At 44.3% G+C, this 14,095-nt stretch overlaps 1 protein-coding gene across 5 annotated transcripts in view; it reads left to right on the top strand.

Moving 5' to 3' along the window:
• Nucleotides 1-14,095, top strand: part of KANSL3 (KAT8 regulatory NSL complex subunit 3) — a 42,451-nt gene that overhangs the window by 12,846 nt on the left and 15,510 nt on the right. For all 5 annotated transcript variants that reach the window (XM_081253481.1, XM_081253482.1, XM_081253483.1 and 2 more), the window contains 8 exons: nt 2,243-2,333; nt 2,479-2,664; nt 9,654-9,785; nt 10,013-10,129; nt 10,355-10,456; nt 10,553-10,624; nt 11,805-11,879; nt 12,059-12,216. In XM_081253481.1, the coding sequence (XP_081109607.1) occupies nt 2,243-2,333; nt 2,479-2,664; nt 9,654-9,785; nt 10,013-10,129; nt 10,355-10,456; nt 10,553-10,624; nt 11,805-11,879; nt 12,059-12,216 (933 nt within the window). The remainder of the gene's footprint in view (nt 1-2,242; nt 2,334-2,478; nt 2,665-9,653; nt 9,786-10,012; nt 10,130-10,354; nt 10,457-10,552; nt 10,625-11,804; nt 11,880-12,058; nt 12,217-14,095) is intronic.

Below are 14,095 nucleotides of genomic sequence, written 5' to 3'. Positions count from 1 at the left end.
TTTATTTTATTTTTGGCTGCACTGGGTCTTCGCTGCTACGCGTGGGCTTTCTCTAGTTGCGGCGAGCGGGGACTGCTCTTCGGTGTGGTGCCTGGGCTTCTCATTGCGGTGGCTTTTCTTTGTTGCGGAGCACGGGCTCTAGGTGCGCGGGCTTCATTAGTTGTGGTGCACGGGCCTAGTTGCCCCGTGGCATATGGGATCTTCCCAGACCAGGGCTCAAACCCGTGTCCCCTGCATTGGCAGGCGGATTCTTAACCACTGCACCACCAGGGAAGTCCCTACATTTATTTATTAATATTTATTTATTTGGCATCGGGTCTTAGTTGCAGCACCAGGTTCTTCGTTGTGGTGTGTGGGCTTCTCTCTAGTTGTGGCACACAGGCTCTAGAGCGTGTGGGCTCAGTAGTTGCAGCATGTGGGTTCTGTAGTTGGTGGCGCACAGGCTCTAGAGCACAGGCTTAGTTGCCCCATGGCAGGTGGGATCTTATTTCCCTGACCAGGGATCGAACCCACATCCCCTGCATTGGAAGGCAGATTCTTAACCACTGGACCACCAGGGAAAGCCCAAGGGGGTTGACTGCCTTTTCATGAACTGCCTTTTCATGTTCTTTGCCCATCGTTTTTGTTTTGAGTGTTTTGTCTTTTTCTTAATAGTTTTCTAGAGGCTTTTTCTATTTTAATGAAACGGTAGTTATTTTTTCATTGTATTTTGACTTCATTTATGATACTTTATTTTTTCCTTTACAGAAACTGGAAATTTTTATGTAGTTAAATTTATCTTTCTTCTTTTTATGGCTTCTAGGTTTTAGGTCATAGAAAGTTTTACTCATTCTAAGATATAGATTAGATAGGTAGATAGATTTTTTTAATTACTGTTTTTTCCTAGTACTTTGGTCATTTTATTTTATTTTATTTATTTTTATTTTTTATTTTTATTTTTTTGCAGTACGCGGGCCTCTCACTGCTGTGGCCTCTCCCATTGCGGAGCACAGGCTCCAGACGCGCAGGCCCAGCGGCCATGGCTTATGGGCCCAGCCGCTCTGCGGCATGTGGGATCTTCCTGGACCGGGGCACGAACCCGTGTCCCCTGCATCGGCAGGCAGGCGGACTCTCAACCACTACGCCACCAGGGAAGCCCTCATTTTATTTTTATTTAACTTTCTATGCCACTTGAAATTTATTTTGGTGTAAAGAGTGTTGTGTAGGAATCCAGATTTTCTCTTTCCAGTTGGCTAGTGGTTGTCACCGCCCTATTTACTTATCCCTGCTGATTTGGAGTGCTACCTTGATCTCATTCCAGGTTCTCATTTGGGTCTGGCGTCCACCTAAAATTTTTTAAAGGAGATTTAATCACCAGTTTATTTTTATGGCAGGGAGAGTTGGTAAACAGTTGGGCATCTTCTGTTACTTTTCTCTTAGTATCTTTAGGAAGATTACTGGCCAGAGTTGGAGTATGAGAGTAATTAAGATCGCCAGGAGTGGGGTGGAGGGGGCTCTAGTCCGCGCCACGCTGCTGTGCTGTGTGTCATTAGGTGGGGACAGGGGCAGTAGGACAGGTTTCTAATTGCAGGGAGTTGACACCTGAGCTGGAGGAGGAACCATAAAGCCTTCCCTAAGCAAGGTGAAAGTGTGTCTGCTAGGGATGATACAGAGTTAACTTATATGGAACAGACCATTCAGAAGTAAATTTGTTAATTGTGTGATATACAGGGGGAAAAATGGAAAAGGGAGAAAGGTTAGTGAGGAGTGGATTATTAAGGAGTGGGAGAAGAGCCACTTCATTTGTTATATTTTCGTTCCTAAAGCTGATTTAAATAGGCCTCTTATCTTAGTCTGAGGTTTCAGTACATTAAAATGCTTTCTCATCCTGTCTGCCTTTTTGTGTGAAATAGTAAACTTGTGAAATTCAAATATGTCTGTGCAATGGTGCCATGCTTCTGTTTACTAATGGATTATATTTGCCACTAGGTAATTAATTACCTTTGCTAGCACCAAGAAGACTCTGTTTGTGACTGGTTTTGACTTGTAGTGTGTATGTTAATACAAGTATACGTTGAGGTGATTCATTGGCAGGATTGGGACCAGAATCTGGGGGTTGTGCTTTAGTCTCGTTCTAAGCTACTTTGAGTTATACTGTTTCATAGTGGGAACAAAAAACATGACATATCTTCTTTGTACAGTGTACATGCATGGCGAGCATCCCCAGGGTTTGACTTTTAATTCCTCAGAGTTTCTCTTATAGGACTGGCTGGACAATGGCCCAGAACAAGCTATTCAACAAGATCCTCAAAGCCCTGCAGTCTGATCGGCTTGCCCGCTTGGCCAACGAAGGGGTAAGACTCTAGAAGCCTGCCCACCGTGGGCTCCCCCTAGTTTGGGCCTCACGGGCTAGCTGACCTCACCCCGCTCCCCCCACCCCCACCCCACGTCGCTAACGAGGTGGCCCTCATACTTTGTCCCCCCGCTTACACCTCTCAGGCTTGTAACGAGCCAGTGCTGCGCCGTGTTGCCGTGGACAAGTGTGCGAGGAGAGTGCGGCAAGCTCTGGCGAGTGTGAGCTGGGACAGCAAGCTGGTCCAGTGGCTGCACACCACCCTGGTGGAGACGTTGAGTCTGCCCATGCTGGCCGCCTACCTGGATGCTTTGCAGACACTGAAAGGGAAGGTGAGGCTGTGATGGGCGTCTGCCCTGTCCTGGGGTAGCCAGCCTCCGCTGTGGGTTCAGGAAGTGGGGTTGGGCGAGGTCATTGCCTGGTCAGCCTGGAGGGCATGACTGAAGCTAACTGGTTTGTTATCAAAAACAGGAGACATGGTATCATTTCGTGTTTTCACCTGGCGTAAGTGTCTCTAGCCCTCCTGAAAACCAGAGAACATGTTTAGTCTCTGCAGCCCTGCAGCTTGTGGTTTGAGGTGAGGTGAGAACGGAGAAGATGAGGGGTTTACCAGGGAGGGGTGTTGAGAGGGGGGCAGGAAGCAGACCCGTGGTGCTGAGAGTGTGGGGGTGCGCGCGGGGAGGTGTTCCGGAGCAGGGAGCGCCGTGATGTGATGCCTCGGTCTCTCCTCATCATGATGAGCCTTCGGTAGCAACACTTTCACTTTAATCACTCTTTATAAAGCGTATCGTTAACTTTCCTTGCTTTCTTACTTCGACAGTATTGCACAAAGTTAAACTGTTTTTCTTCATGATTGCAGTTTATTTTGGTTACAGTTATTGCACTGGGCGGTGTTCGGTGTGATTGGAGTACAGGTTCTGGGGGCAGACTGCTTGGCTGATCTCATCCTGATTACTAATTAGCTGTGTAATCTTGGATTAGTGTCTCAATGTCCTCATCTCTAAAAAAATGGCTGATACTAATACCTATCTAGGATTTTTGTGAAAATTCATTAATCGAGATAGAATGCTTGCCACAAAGTTTGGCACATAGGAAACCTACAGTAACTGTTAATGATTTATAAGTGGTACCATCATTTTTAGAGTGTTTTGCTCCAATACAGCATGGCCTCAGGCAACTTGGATTAATTCAGTTCTTGACTTTTTTTTTTTTAAGTGGTTTTCTTTTCCTTTGCAGGAAGCTGGCCTGTTTTATTGCTATATTTCACCTGGCCAACAGCTTTCCCCAGCCATATTCCCCCAATTTCCAGACTTACTGTTTCCTACCTGTTTGTTACTTGAAGGTTGCTGAGTTTGTTTGAAAGCAAAAGAAGACTGGTTTAGTGTGGAAATAAAACAAAACTCAGGACCAGATGCGTTCATGAAATGCATGGTAGGAAATTTGACATTAATTCATACATTCAACTATCTTGTGCCTGTAATGTGCCAGGTGCTGGGCTGAGCAACACAGAAATGCTGTCTTCTCTGATGGAGCTTATTTTCTAGTGGAGAAAGAGACAAAAGAAAAGATAGTCCCCGACTTCCCCCTGTGCTGCTCCTCTGCAGTGGAGACCCTGGCCCAGGAGGTGAATGGGGGCAGGCATGGGCACAGGGTGGGTGTGGAGCCAAGACAGGCCCCTGGCCGACAACAGTGGCTTGTGAGTATTTCAGGCATTTTAAATGTTCTCCACAGCATTCTGCCTATGGGAAGAGTACGTCATTGGTGAATATCCCCTGAGGGATGAGTATTAGTAGTGCCCAGAGCCCACTCCTCTGCCTTACACTGCATGGCCAGTATGCCTTGGAGGCCATTTCCCTCGTGAAGAAGCGTGCGCTGCGGCCCCACTGAAGTCACTGTCGGGATGTTGCCACGTGAATGAAGTGGTGTAAGTGGTGTTCATGTTTACTGAGCATGACGGACCACGGGCGGGACTCCGCAGGTGTGCACAGTGCGTGCTGGCCGGCCCTGCTTCTAGGTCACGGTGTGGGCTAGCTGGAGTGGCAGAGGACACACCGTCAGCAGGGTCCCAGACTGTGAGCCGCTGGCCGCTTGAGGCTCTGCTCTCAGTGGTTCCTCTCCCTTCAGGCTCTTATTTTCCCATGACTCTCAGATTCACAGCAAATCCTTAGGTTGTTTCCCACAACTTCTAATGTTCCTGCTGGATGAAAATGCAGGTGGATGGGATCGTGCTCTTGGCCCAGCTACTTTCACCATCAGACCTATTGTAAGGGGAGCAGAGAAGGTATAGACCCTAGCCTCTTCATTGTCTGCTGAGAGAGACGCAGTGCTGGAGAGACCAGGGATGCTTGGTGTGCCTGGCTCCAAGCAGAGAAGTTGGTTATTGATTAATTATTTCTAAGTATTCTTATTTACAGAAAGTGAGTTTCAAGGCTTTGTCATTGGAGAGGTGTACTCTTATTACTGCCAGATAAAAGCTTTTAAAGTCTAATTCAGTCAGATCCTCTACCTCAAGGTGTTGAGTGGCTCACAGTGACAAAGTAAGTTACAAGAAATGGCCAGTTTAGGGTGAAGATCCTTTGCAGTTGGGCCCTAGCCTTTGTTACTAGCCTTACATCCTCCTACTTCCTTGCTCAAATTCTCGACTTCAGGCCATCTGTGCCTAGAATAAGCCCTGTTCTTTCTTGCTTATATCTGGTGTCTCTGATTAGAAAGCTTTTCCCCATCTTCTGTTAGAATTCTTCAGAGTGCATCTCACTTCACGTGCTGCATCTTCAGATGAAAATTGCCTGCTCGCCTCCCTCTTCTCTGTTAGATGGTTTGAATCATAGTGTGAGGCTTATTTTTCTTTATGGCACTTACAGCCCCTCCTCTTTTGTTGTTTGTGTGCTTGTCTTCATTAAGCCTTGTACATTAAATTCCTTTGCAGTAAGCACTAGGCTGATGTCTTATAACAGCAGTGTTGGCGTTGCATAAACATTTGTTTCCTGAATTAAACTGAGAAAGTCTTATGGTTATATTCCCCTCATTTCTTTTATTTTTAAAAATTTATTTATTTGTTTATTTTTGGCTGCGTTGGGTTTTCATTGCTGTGCGCGGGCTTTCTCTAGTTGCAGCGAGCAGGAGCTACTCTTCGTTGCGGTGCGCGGGCTTCTCTTATTGCGGTGGCTTCTCTTATTGCGGAGCACGGGCTCTAGGCATACGGGCTTCAGTAGTTGTGGTGCATGGGCCTAGTTGCTCCGCGGTGTATGGGATCTTCCCGTACCAGGGCTCGATCCCGAGTCCCCTGCATTAGCAGGCGGATTCTTTTTTTTTTTTTTTTGAGGTACACGGGCCTCTCACTGTTGTGGCCTCTCCTGTTGCGGAGCACAGGCTCCAGATGCGCAGGCTCAGCGGCCATGGCTCACGGGCCCAGCCACTCCACGGCATGTGGGATCTTCCCGGACCGGGGCACGAACCCGTGTCCCCTGAATCGGCAGGCGGACTCTCAACCACTGCGCCACCAGGGAAGCCCAGCAGGCGGATTCTTAAGCACTGCGCCACCAGGGAAGTCCCTCCTCTCATTTCTTGTACAGAAATCTCTTTAGTCTTGCTCTTTCAAAATTAGGATCACTGTCCTTGCTTATCATTGCCTGGAACAGCTTATCTTCTTGTCCTATCTTTGCATTTTTTATTTTAATTGAAGTATAATTGACATATAGCATTATATTAGTTTCAAGTATACAATATAATGATTTGATATTTGTATGTATTGCTAGATGATCACCACAGTAAGTCTAGTTAACATATGTCACCACACATAGTTACAAACATTTTTTTTTTCTTGCAATGAGAATTTTTAAGATCTACTCTCTTAGCAACTTTCAAATCTGGAATACATTGTTATTAACTGTAGTCACCATGCTGTACATTACATTCCATGGCTTTATTTATTTTGTACTTTTTGATCCCTTTTACCCATTTCACTATCCTCCACCCCCTCCCTCTGGCAACCGCCAGTCTGTTCTTTGTATCTATGAGTTTGGTTTTTTGTTTTGTTTGTTTTTCTTTAGATCCACATACAAGTGAGATCATACAGTATTTATGTTTCCCTGTCTGACTTAACTTCACTTAGCACAGTGCCCTCAGGGTCCATCCATGTTTTTTTTTGTTTTATTTTTTTTTGCGGTACGTGGGCCTCTCACTGTTGTGGCCTCTCCCGTTGCGGAGCACAGGCTCCGGACGCGCAGGCTCAGCGGCCATGGCTCACGGGCCCAGCCGCTCCGCGGCATGTGGGATCTTCCCGGACCGGGGCACGAACCCATGTCCCCTGCATCGGCAGGCGGACTCTCAACCACTGCGCCACCAGAGAAGCCCAAGATTTCCTCCTTTTTTATGGCTGAATAATATTCGCGTGTGTGTGTGTGTGTGTGTGTGTGTGTGTGTGTGTGTGTGTGTGTGTGTGTGTGTGTGTGTAGAAAACGTGGCATATATATATATGCCACATTTTCTTTATCCATCATCCATCAGTGGACACTTAGGTTGTTTCCATATCTTGCCTATTGTACATAATGCTGCAGTGAACATGGGGGTGCACATATCTTTTTGAGTTATTGTCGTTTTCTTCAGATAAATACACAGAAGTGGAATTGCTGGATCATATGATAGTTCTATTTTTAATTTTTTGAGGAACATCCTTACTGTTTTTCATAGCAGCTGCACCAATTTACATTCTCACCAACGTGCACAGGGGTTTCCTTTTCTCCACATCCTTGCCAAAATTTGTTAATGCTTCTCTTTTTGATAATAGCCATTCTAACAGTTGTGAGATGATATCTCATTTTGGTTTTGATTTGTAGTTCCCTTATGATTAATAATGTTGAGCATCTTTTCGTGTACCTGTTGGTCATCTGTATATCTTCTTTGGAAAAATGTCTATTCAGATCTGCTCATTTTTTAATCAGATTGTTTATTTTGTTGATGTTGAGTTGCATGAGTTCTTCATATGTTTTGAATATTAACCCCTTATCAGATACATGATTTGCAAATATTTTCTCCCATTCAGTAGGTTGCTTTTTCATTTTGTTGATGTTTTCCTTTGCTATGCAGAAGCTTTTTAGTTTTGTAGTCCCACTTATTTATTTTTGCTTTTGCTGCCTTTACTTTTGGTGTCAGATCCAAAAAATCACTGCCAAGACTAATGTCAAAGAGCTTACTGCCGATGTTTTCTTCTAGGAGTTTTATGGTTTCAGATCTTCATTCAAGTCTTTAATCCTTTCTCAGTTAATTTTTGTGTATGATGTAATATAGTGGTCCAGTTTCATTCTTTTGCATGTAGCTGTCCAGTTTTCCCAACACCATTTATTGGAGAGACCGTCCTTTCCCCACTGTAAGTTTTTGGCTCCTTTGTTGTAAATTAATTGACCATATATGCATGGGTTTATTTCTAGGCTCTCTATTCTGTTCCATTCATCTGTGATTCTGTTTTTATGCCGATGCCATGCTGTGTTTTGATTACTATAACTTTGTAAAATAGTTTGAAATCAAGAAGCATGATGCTTCCAGCCTCGTTCTTTGTTCTCAAGATTGCTTTGGCTACTCAGGGTCTTTTGTGGTTCCATACAAATTTTAGGGTTGTTTGTTCTATTTCTGTGAAAAAAGCCACTGGAATTTTGATAGGGATTGCATTGAATTTGTATAGTAGATTGCTTTGGGTGGTATGGACATTTTAACAATATTACTTTTTCTAGTCTGTGAGCACAGAATATCTTTCCATTTATTTGTGTCTTAGTTTCTTTCATTAATGTCTTATAGATTTCAGTGTACAGGTCTTTTACCTCCTTGGTTAAATTTAATCCTAGGTATTTTATTATTTTTGATGCCGTTGTAAACGAGAAAGTTTTCATAATTTCTCTATTAGTGTATAGAGATGCAGCAGATTTTTGTATATTGATTTTGTATCCCGCAACTTCACTGAATTTGTTTATTCTAATGGTTGTTTTTGGTGGAGTCTAGGGTTTGCTCTATATGGTATGATGTCATCTGCAAATAGTGACAGTTTTACTTCTTTCTAATTTGGGTGCCTTTCCTTTCTTTTTCTTGCCTAATCGTTCTAGCTTGGACTTCCAATACTATGCTGAATAAAAGTGGTGCGAGTGGGCATCCTCGTCTTGTTCCTGATCTTAGAGGAAAAGCTTTCAGGTTTTCACTGTTGAGTACGATGTTAGCTATGGACTGAACTTTTACGGCCTGCATCACTGTAGTAGTTTTTATTCTCCAGTTTCTCAAAAAGTTTATTTTTCTGAAAACTACCTCTAACAGTTAAAAATCTTTCCTTTCCCCAAGGTCATTTTGACCTCTTGTGGGTAGTATGGGATTCACACAGATAATTCTCAGTGTAAGCATCAGCATGTCTGAAACCTATATTTACACCTCTGTGAGGTCACATTTTTGGTGAATCGTAATGGTGTAATGTGGAACCACTGATAGGTAGGGCCAACTGTAAAGTTATACACAGCTTTTCAACTGAATGGGGGCTTGGCACCCAACCCCATGTTGTTCAAGGCAACTGTATACACAGTATAGTAGGATATATTATTTGGGGCACAATAACATACTTTTTTAACACTCCACAGTTTGAAGGCAGTATTCTAGAAGTAAGTGCAGAGTTTTGTTTTGTTTTTAATTTATAAAAAATCAACTGGTGTTCACTGAGGAAATTTAGAAAATACAGATGTCTGAAAAGGAAAAAAATTCATAACTCCATAAAGTTCATTATTAACCTTTTGGCATATTTTCTTGTATTTTTTCTGAGTAGAGATAATTTTTATATTTTCTGTTTTACCTTTAACGTTTTAGCAAATTATTTTCCTATGTTATTACAAATTGTTTTAAATATTTAAAATTAATCCATAATATCTAATTATGTAGTTAATTTGCTTAACCACTTCCATGTATATGCCTTTGTGTTGTGTCCACTTTTTGACTATTATTGAGAGTGAATTTGTCTTTTGCTTACCCCCCAGCCCCCGTGTGTGTGTGTGTGTGTGTGTGTGTGTGTGTGTTTCTGATACAGGTTGTTAAGAAAGGGATAAGAATAAGTTTAAGTCTCTTGATGCGTGTCACCAGATTGGTTTCCAGAGGACTGTATCCACTTATCTTTAATATGATGGGAGGCATATTTTTCAGCCATGCACTTATTTGTACTTTTGCTCGTGAGGAAAGTTGGGGAGCTGTAGTTGAAATCTTTCCTTGGCTCATAGTGGAGCTGTGTCCTCCCACCTGATCCTGGTGGTGGGGTCTCCTACTTCATGCTGGAAGCATCTTTGCTCTCCCTTGCTTCTAGATCCCTACCTTGATTGACCGGATGCTCGTGTCGTCCAACACGAAGACCGGGGCCGCTGGAGCCGAGGCCTTGTCCCTCCTCCTGAAGCGGCCCTGGGACCCTGCTGTGGGAGTGCTCTCTCATAACAAACCAGTAAGTTGGACTTAACTGTGGCCCGTGAACTTGTTTTTAGAATCCAGTCTTAGAACTTTGGCAGGAGGTAATGGCTTGTTTAACTGCTTTCATTAATAACTGGCTGGGTGTCGTGCTTAACGTAGTTTCCTGAGCAAATGAGCATTGGTTGGGATAAGAAAGGTATTGGGGTTCCATGGAGGAGCACCTCTCATTCACTGGCTCTCTGGTGGGGTCTTTCTCCTTAGAGCAAACTCCCCGGCTCTCCTCTCATTCTCATTGCCTCCTCCGGGCCCTCCAGCTCCGTGTTCCCCACCTCACGCCGCCACCGCTTCTGGCAGTCTCAGCTGTCCTGCTTAGGCAAGGTATGTACTGGGCAGGAGGAACTCCTCCTGGGGAGGATCGAGCAGACAGAAACGAAGAGGGGGTCAAAACGGACAAACTTAAATGTGGAGCGTCCCCCAGGTCTCTTTTTGTCTAGAATGCCCATGGTGCTTACCCGAGGTTGAAGGGATTTAGGTAGGTTAAGCAGACTTGAGAGGAGATTTGGAACTTAGCTCTGCTCTCGTGGCTGCCACTCTTTCCTTTAGGTCATCCCTGTTGCCACGCATCTGCTGAACAATGGCAGTGGCGTAGGAGTTCTGCAGTGCCTGGAGCACATGATTGGGGCCGTGCGAAGCAAAGTGCTGGAGGTGAGAATGTCCTATTGCAGTTCACTGTGGCACACCCTACATCCTGCACCAGTCTGTGGCCTCCAGTCTCACTGTCTTCTTTCTCTTCCCACAAAGATTCACAGCCATTTCCCCCACAAACCCATTATCTTGATTGGCTGGAATACAGGAGCCTTGGTGGCCTGTCACGTAAGTAATCCCCATCTTATTTGGAGGTTGTCCTGAGGTAGACTGCTGCTGCTACTACTGCTGCTGCCCAGCTTGATGATAGTGACTGTTGAGCGCTTTTTAACGTTCCAGAGCATTGTGCTAGATGCTTTGCCTACAAACTTTACTTTTTAACTTTATTGTGGAAAATTTTAAGCAGAAATTGAAAGGGAGGATAGACTAGCATAATAAACCTCTTGGGCCCCTCACCCAGCTTTGCCAGTGATCAGCTCATGGCCAAGCTTTTTTTCATCTTACCTCTGCCTACTTTCAGTCTCCTCCAATTATTTTGAAGAAAATCTCATATCATTGTGTTTATATATATATATTTCAGCATGTATCTCTGAAAAAAATTTTTTCTTTCTCCCCCTAGACATAAGTACTATTTCCCCACCTAAACAAAACAAAACAATAATTTTAGCCAGCAAAAATTTTCATAGCTCTGTAATTTGATGTTGTGTTCCTGTTCTTTCCCTTTACAAGGCATCAGAGAACCTTTTCTTTATTATTTTACATACACTTGCATGTATATTAGTTTGTATAAGTGCCTCCGACCTGTCCAAAGCCCCAGTTCTCAAGTGGATCAAGTAAGCAAAGTCTGTGCTGCTTCATGTAGTGTGAGTGACATCTAGGGGCGTGAGAGGAAGAAGGCCATCTCCCGGTGCTCCCTGGTCCCAAGGGTGGCAGTACGCTGTCAGCGACTGCTCTAAGAAATTTGGGGTGTCTGGGAGCTATCAAGTTCAAAAGGGAGAGGTTTTCTTCACTTAAGGGAAAAGAGCAACATTTGTGTTCTCCTGATGGCATTTGTTATTAGTGGAGGGAAAAGAGAGGACTCTAGCCTCGCAAACTGCCAGGCTGGAAGTATTAAACTTCCCATCCTATGGTTCAGCCCTCTTCTGGGGTCTGCTGAGGGCCCCAGTTCTCTAGGTGGTGGCTTCTGGTAGAACAGCACATCTTGTGTTCTTTGCTCTTACTGCTGCAACCCTGGCTGGTGCACCTAGGGGTTACGTCCTAACCTAGTTATGTACACCTAGGGGTTATGCATGACAGCGGGGGAGGAGGTGGGACTGGCTGGTGGGTCTGGACCACCCCAGGATTCTGGGTAGGATGTAGCTGCAGTGAAGTCATTTGACCTTGAGACAAACCGTGCCATTATTTCCAGGTGTCGGTGATGGAATACGTCACTGCAGTTGTCTGCCTTGGGTTTCCTCTGCTTACCGTGGATGGCCCCAGAGGGGTAAGTGCAGGGTGTGGCTGATTTCTGGGTCACTGGCAGGTGAGAGTATGGGAGTGCATGCCTCGCCCAAGCTGCTGTTCAGTGACTGCAGTTGCCCAGCTGACTCTCTTGAGCATGCTTGCCGGGGAAGTACTCAGTGAATATGCACTGGCTGACTGTAAAACCTGGATCTGTTTTAGGATGTGGATGATCCCCTCTTGGATATGAAGACTCCAGTCCTCTTTGTCATTGGTCAGAATTCCCTGCAGTGTCACCCTGAAGCCATGGAGGACTTCCGGGAGAAGATTCGGGCTGAGAACAGCTTGGTGGTGGTTGGGGGAGCTGATGATAATCTCAGGTGGGTAGGTTCCCCCAGAGCTGCAAGAGTGCCATGTTGGAGAGATGCTTATCAGGTGGTGATGTAATAATAGCTAACCTGGTTCAGTGAAAAGAGGGCATTAAAAAACTTTAAAAAAAAAGTTTTTAAACTAATTCAGATTTCTAAAAAGTTGCAAAATTAGTACCAAGAAATTCCCTATACTGTTCACCCAGATTTCCCAAATGTTAACACCTTACATAACCAAAGTGTAATTATTGAAGTCAGGAAATTAACATGGATATGATACTGTTACCTAATCTACAGACTCACATTTCATCAGTTATCTCACTAATGTTCTTTTCTGGTCCAGGCTCAAATCCAGATCACACACTGCTGTTGGTTGCCTGCCTCCTCAGTCTCCTTTAATTCGGTACTGTTCCTTAGTCTGTCTTTGTCTTTCATGACCTCGACACCTTGGAAGACTTCTGTTTTGTAGACAGTCCCTCAATTTAGGTTTTTGACATTATCTTATGATTAGGTTGAGGGTGCACATGTTTGGCAGGAATGCTATGGAGCTGATGTGCCCTCAGTGCACCCCTCAGGGGCTACATGGTGTTGATGTGTCTTATTACTGGTGATGTTAACTTTGATCCAGGAAGCATCTGCCAGGTTTCTCTATCGTAAAGTTACTATTTTTCTCTTTGTAGTTAGTAGTCATCTTGTGGGGAGAAAATACTTTAAGGTGTTGTAATTATAGTCTTGGCCATTGTGCTTTCACTGGGGTAGGCATTTCTTCACGGTTTGTTCCTTACTGAGGATGAATGTGAACATAGACTTTATTTGTGTTAAGCATCCTTTTATATATTTTGGAGTATAAACAGCCAAAGTTTAGAGAGGATTTTAAATTTATTTTTTAATTTATTTTATTTTTGGCTGCGTTGGGTCTTCGTCGCTGCACGTGGGCTTTCTCTAGTTGTGGCGAGCAGGGGCCACTCTTCGTTGAGGTGTGCGGGCTTCTTATTCTGGTGGCTTCTCTTGTTGCAGAGCACGGGCTCTAGGTGTGCAGGCTCAGTAGTTGTGGCTCGCAGGCTCTAGAACGCAGGCTCAGTAGTTGTGGCGCACGGGCTTAGTTGCTCCACAGCATGTAAAATCTTCCCGGACCAGGGCTCAAACCCATGTCCCCTGCATTGGCAGGTGGATTCTTAACCACCGTGCCACCAGGGAAGCTCTGGAGAGGATTTCAGGAGGACATCTTTAGTCATTGAGATGGCCATTCTTCTCTTACAAGGCTGGCTCCCTGTAGAGCCTTTAGTTATGTTTTTATGAAATGTACTGAAAAAGAGGTTGTATCCTTTACTGGTCTCCTTTTTATATGCTCAGTCTTAGATATTAACTTCATTTGTGTGCTTTAACTGGAGAGCTTAAAGCGAGTACCTATTCCCACCTCTCTTGTCAGTTTCTTACCCAGAGATGCTTTGGAGAAGTCCTCCTGGCCTTTGTCATTTGACAGCTTCTTGTGGACCTAGAATCTAATCCTTTGATGCTCAAGGCAATGTTTGCTTGTAAATACATTATCTTTCTTACTAATTCAGACGTTCTTATCTATAGGAGAATAGACTGTGTGTGTTGAGTCGTGGTGAGGGAGCAGGAGAAGTGGAAATAACCCTTAGAGTTACGTTGTGAGGCTACTTATGAGACATATTTGCATGGTGCCAAGAGCATTGGACTGAGAACTGGGAGACCTCAATTTAGTCTTGGCTCCCTTGCTAAGAAGCTTGGGTAAAATACTTAACTTCTGGGACTCTGTCCTCATCCATAAAATGAGCATTGTTACACAAGGTCAGAGGCCTACAACCAGTAAATTGGGGTCTCAGAATTTGGAGGCTCAGAATGTTGTTCTTCATCCTGTCACTTGGTG

The sequence above is a fragment of the Mesoplodon bidens genome (assembly GCF_964165515.1).
Source record: "Mesoplodon bidens genome assembly, chromosome: 14".
NCBI lineage: Eukaryota > Metazoa > Chordata > Mammalia > Artiodactyla > Ziphiidae > Mesoplodon > Mesoplodon bidens.
This window is presented reverse-complemented; position numbering and strand designations above follow the sequence as displayed.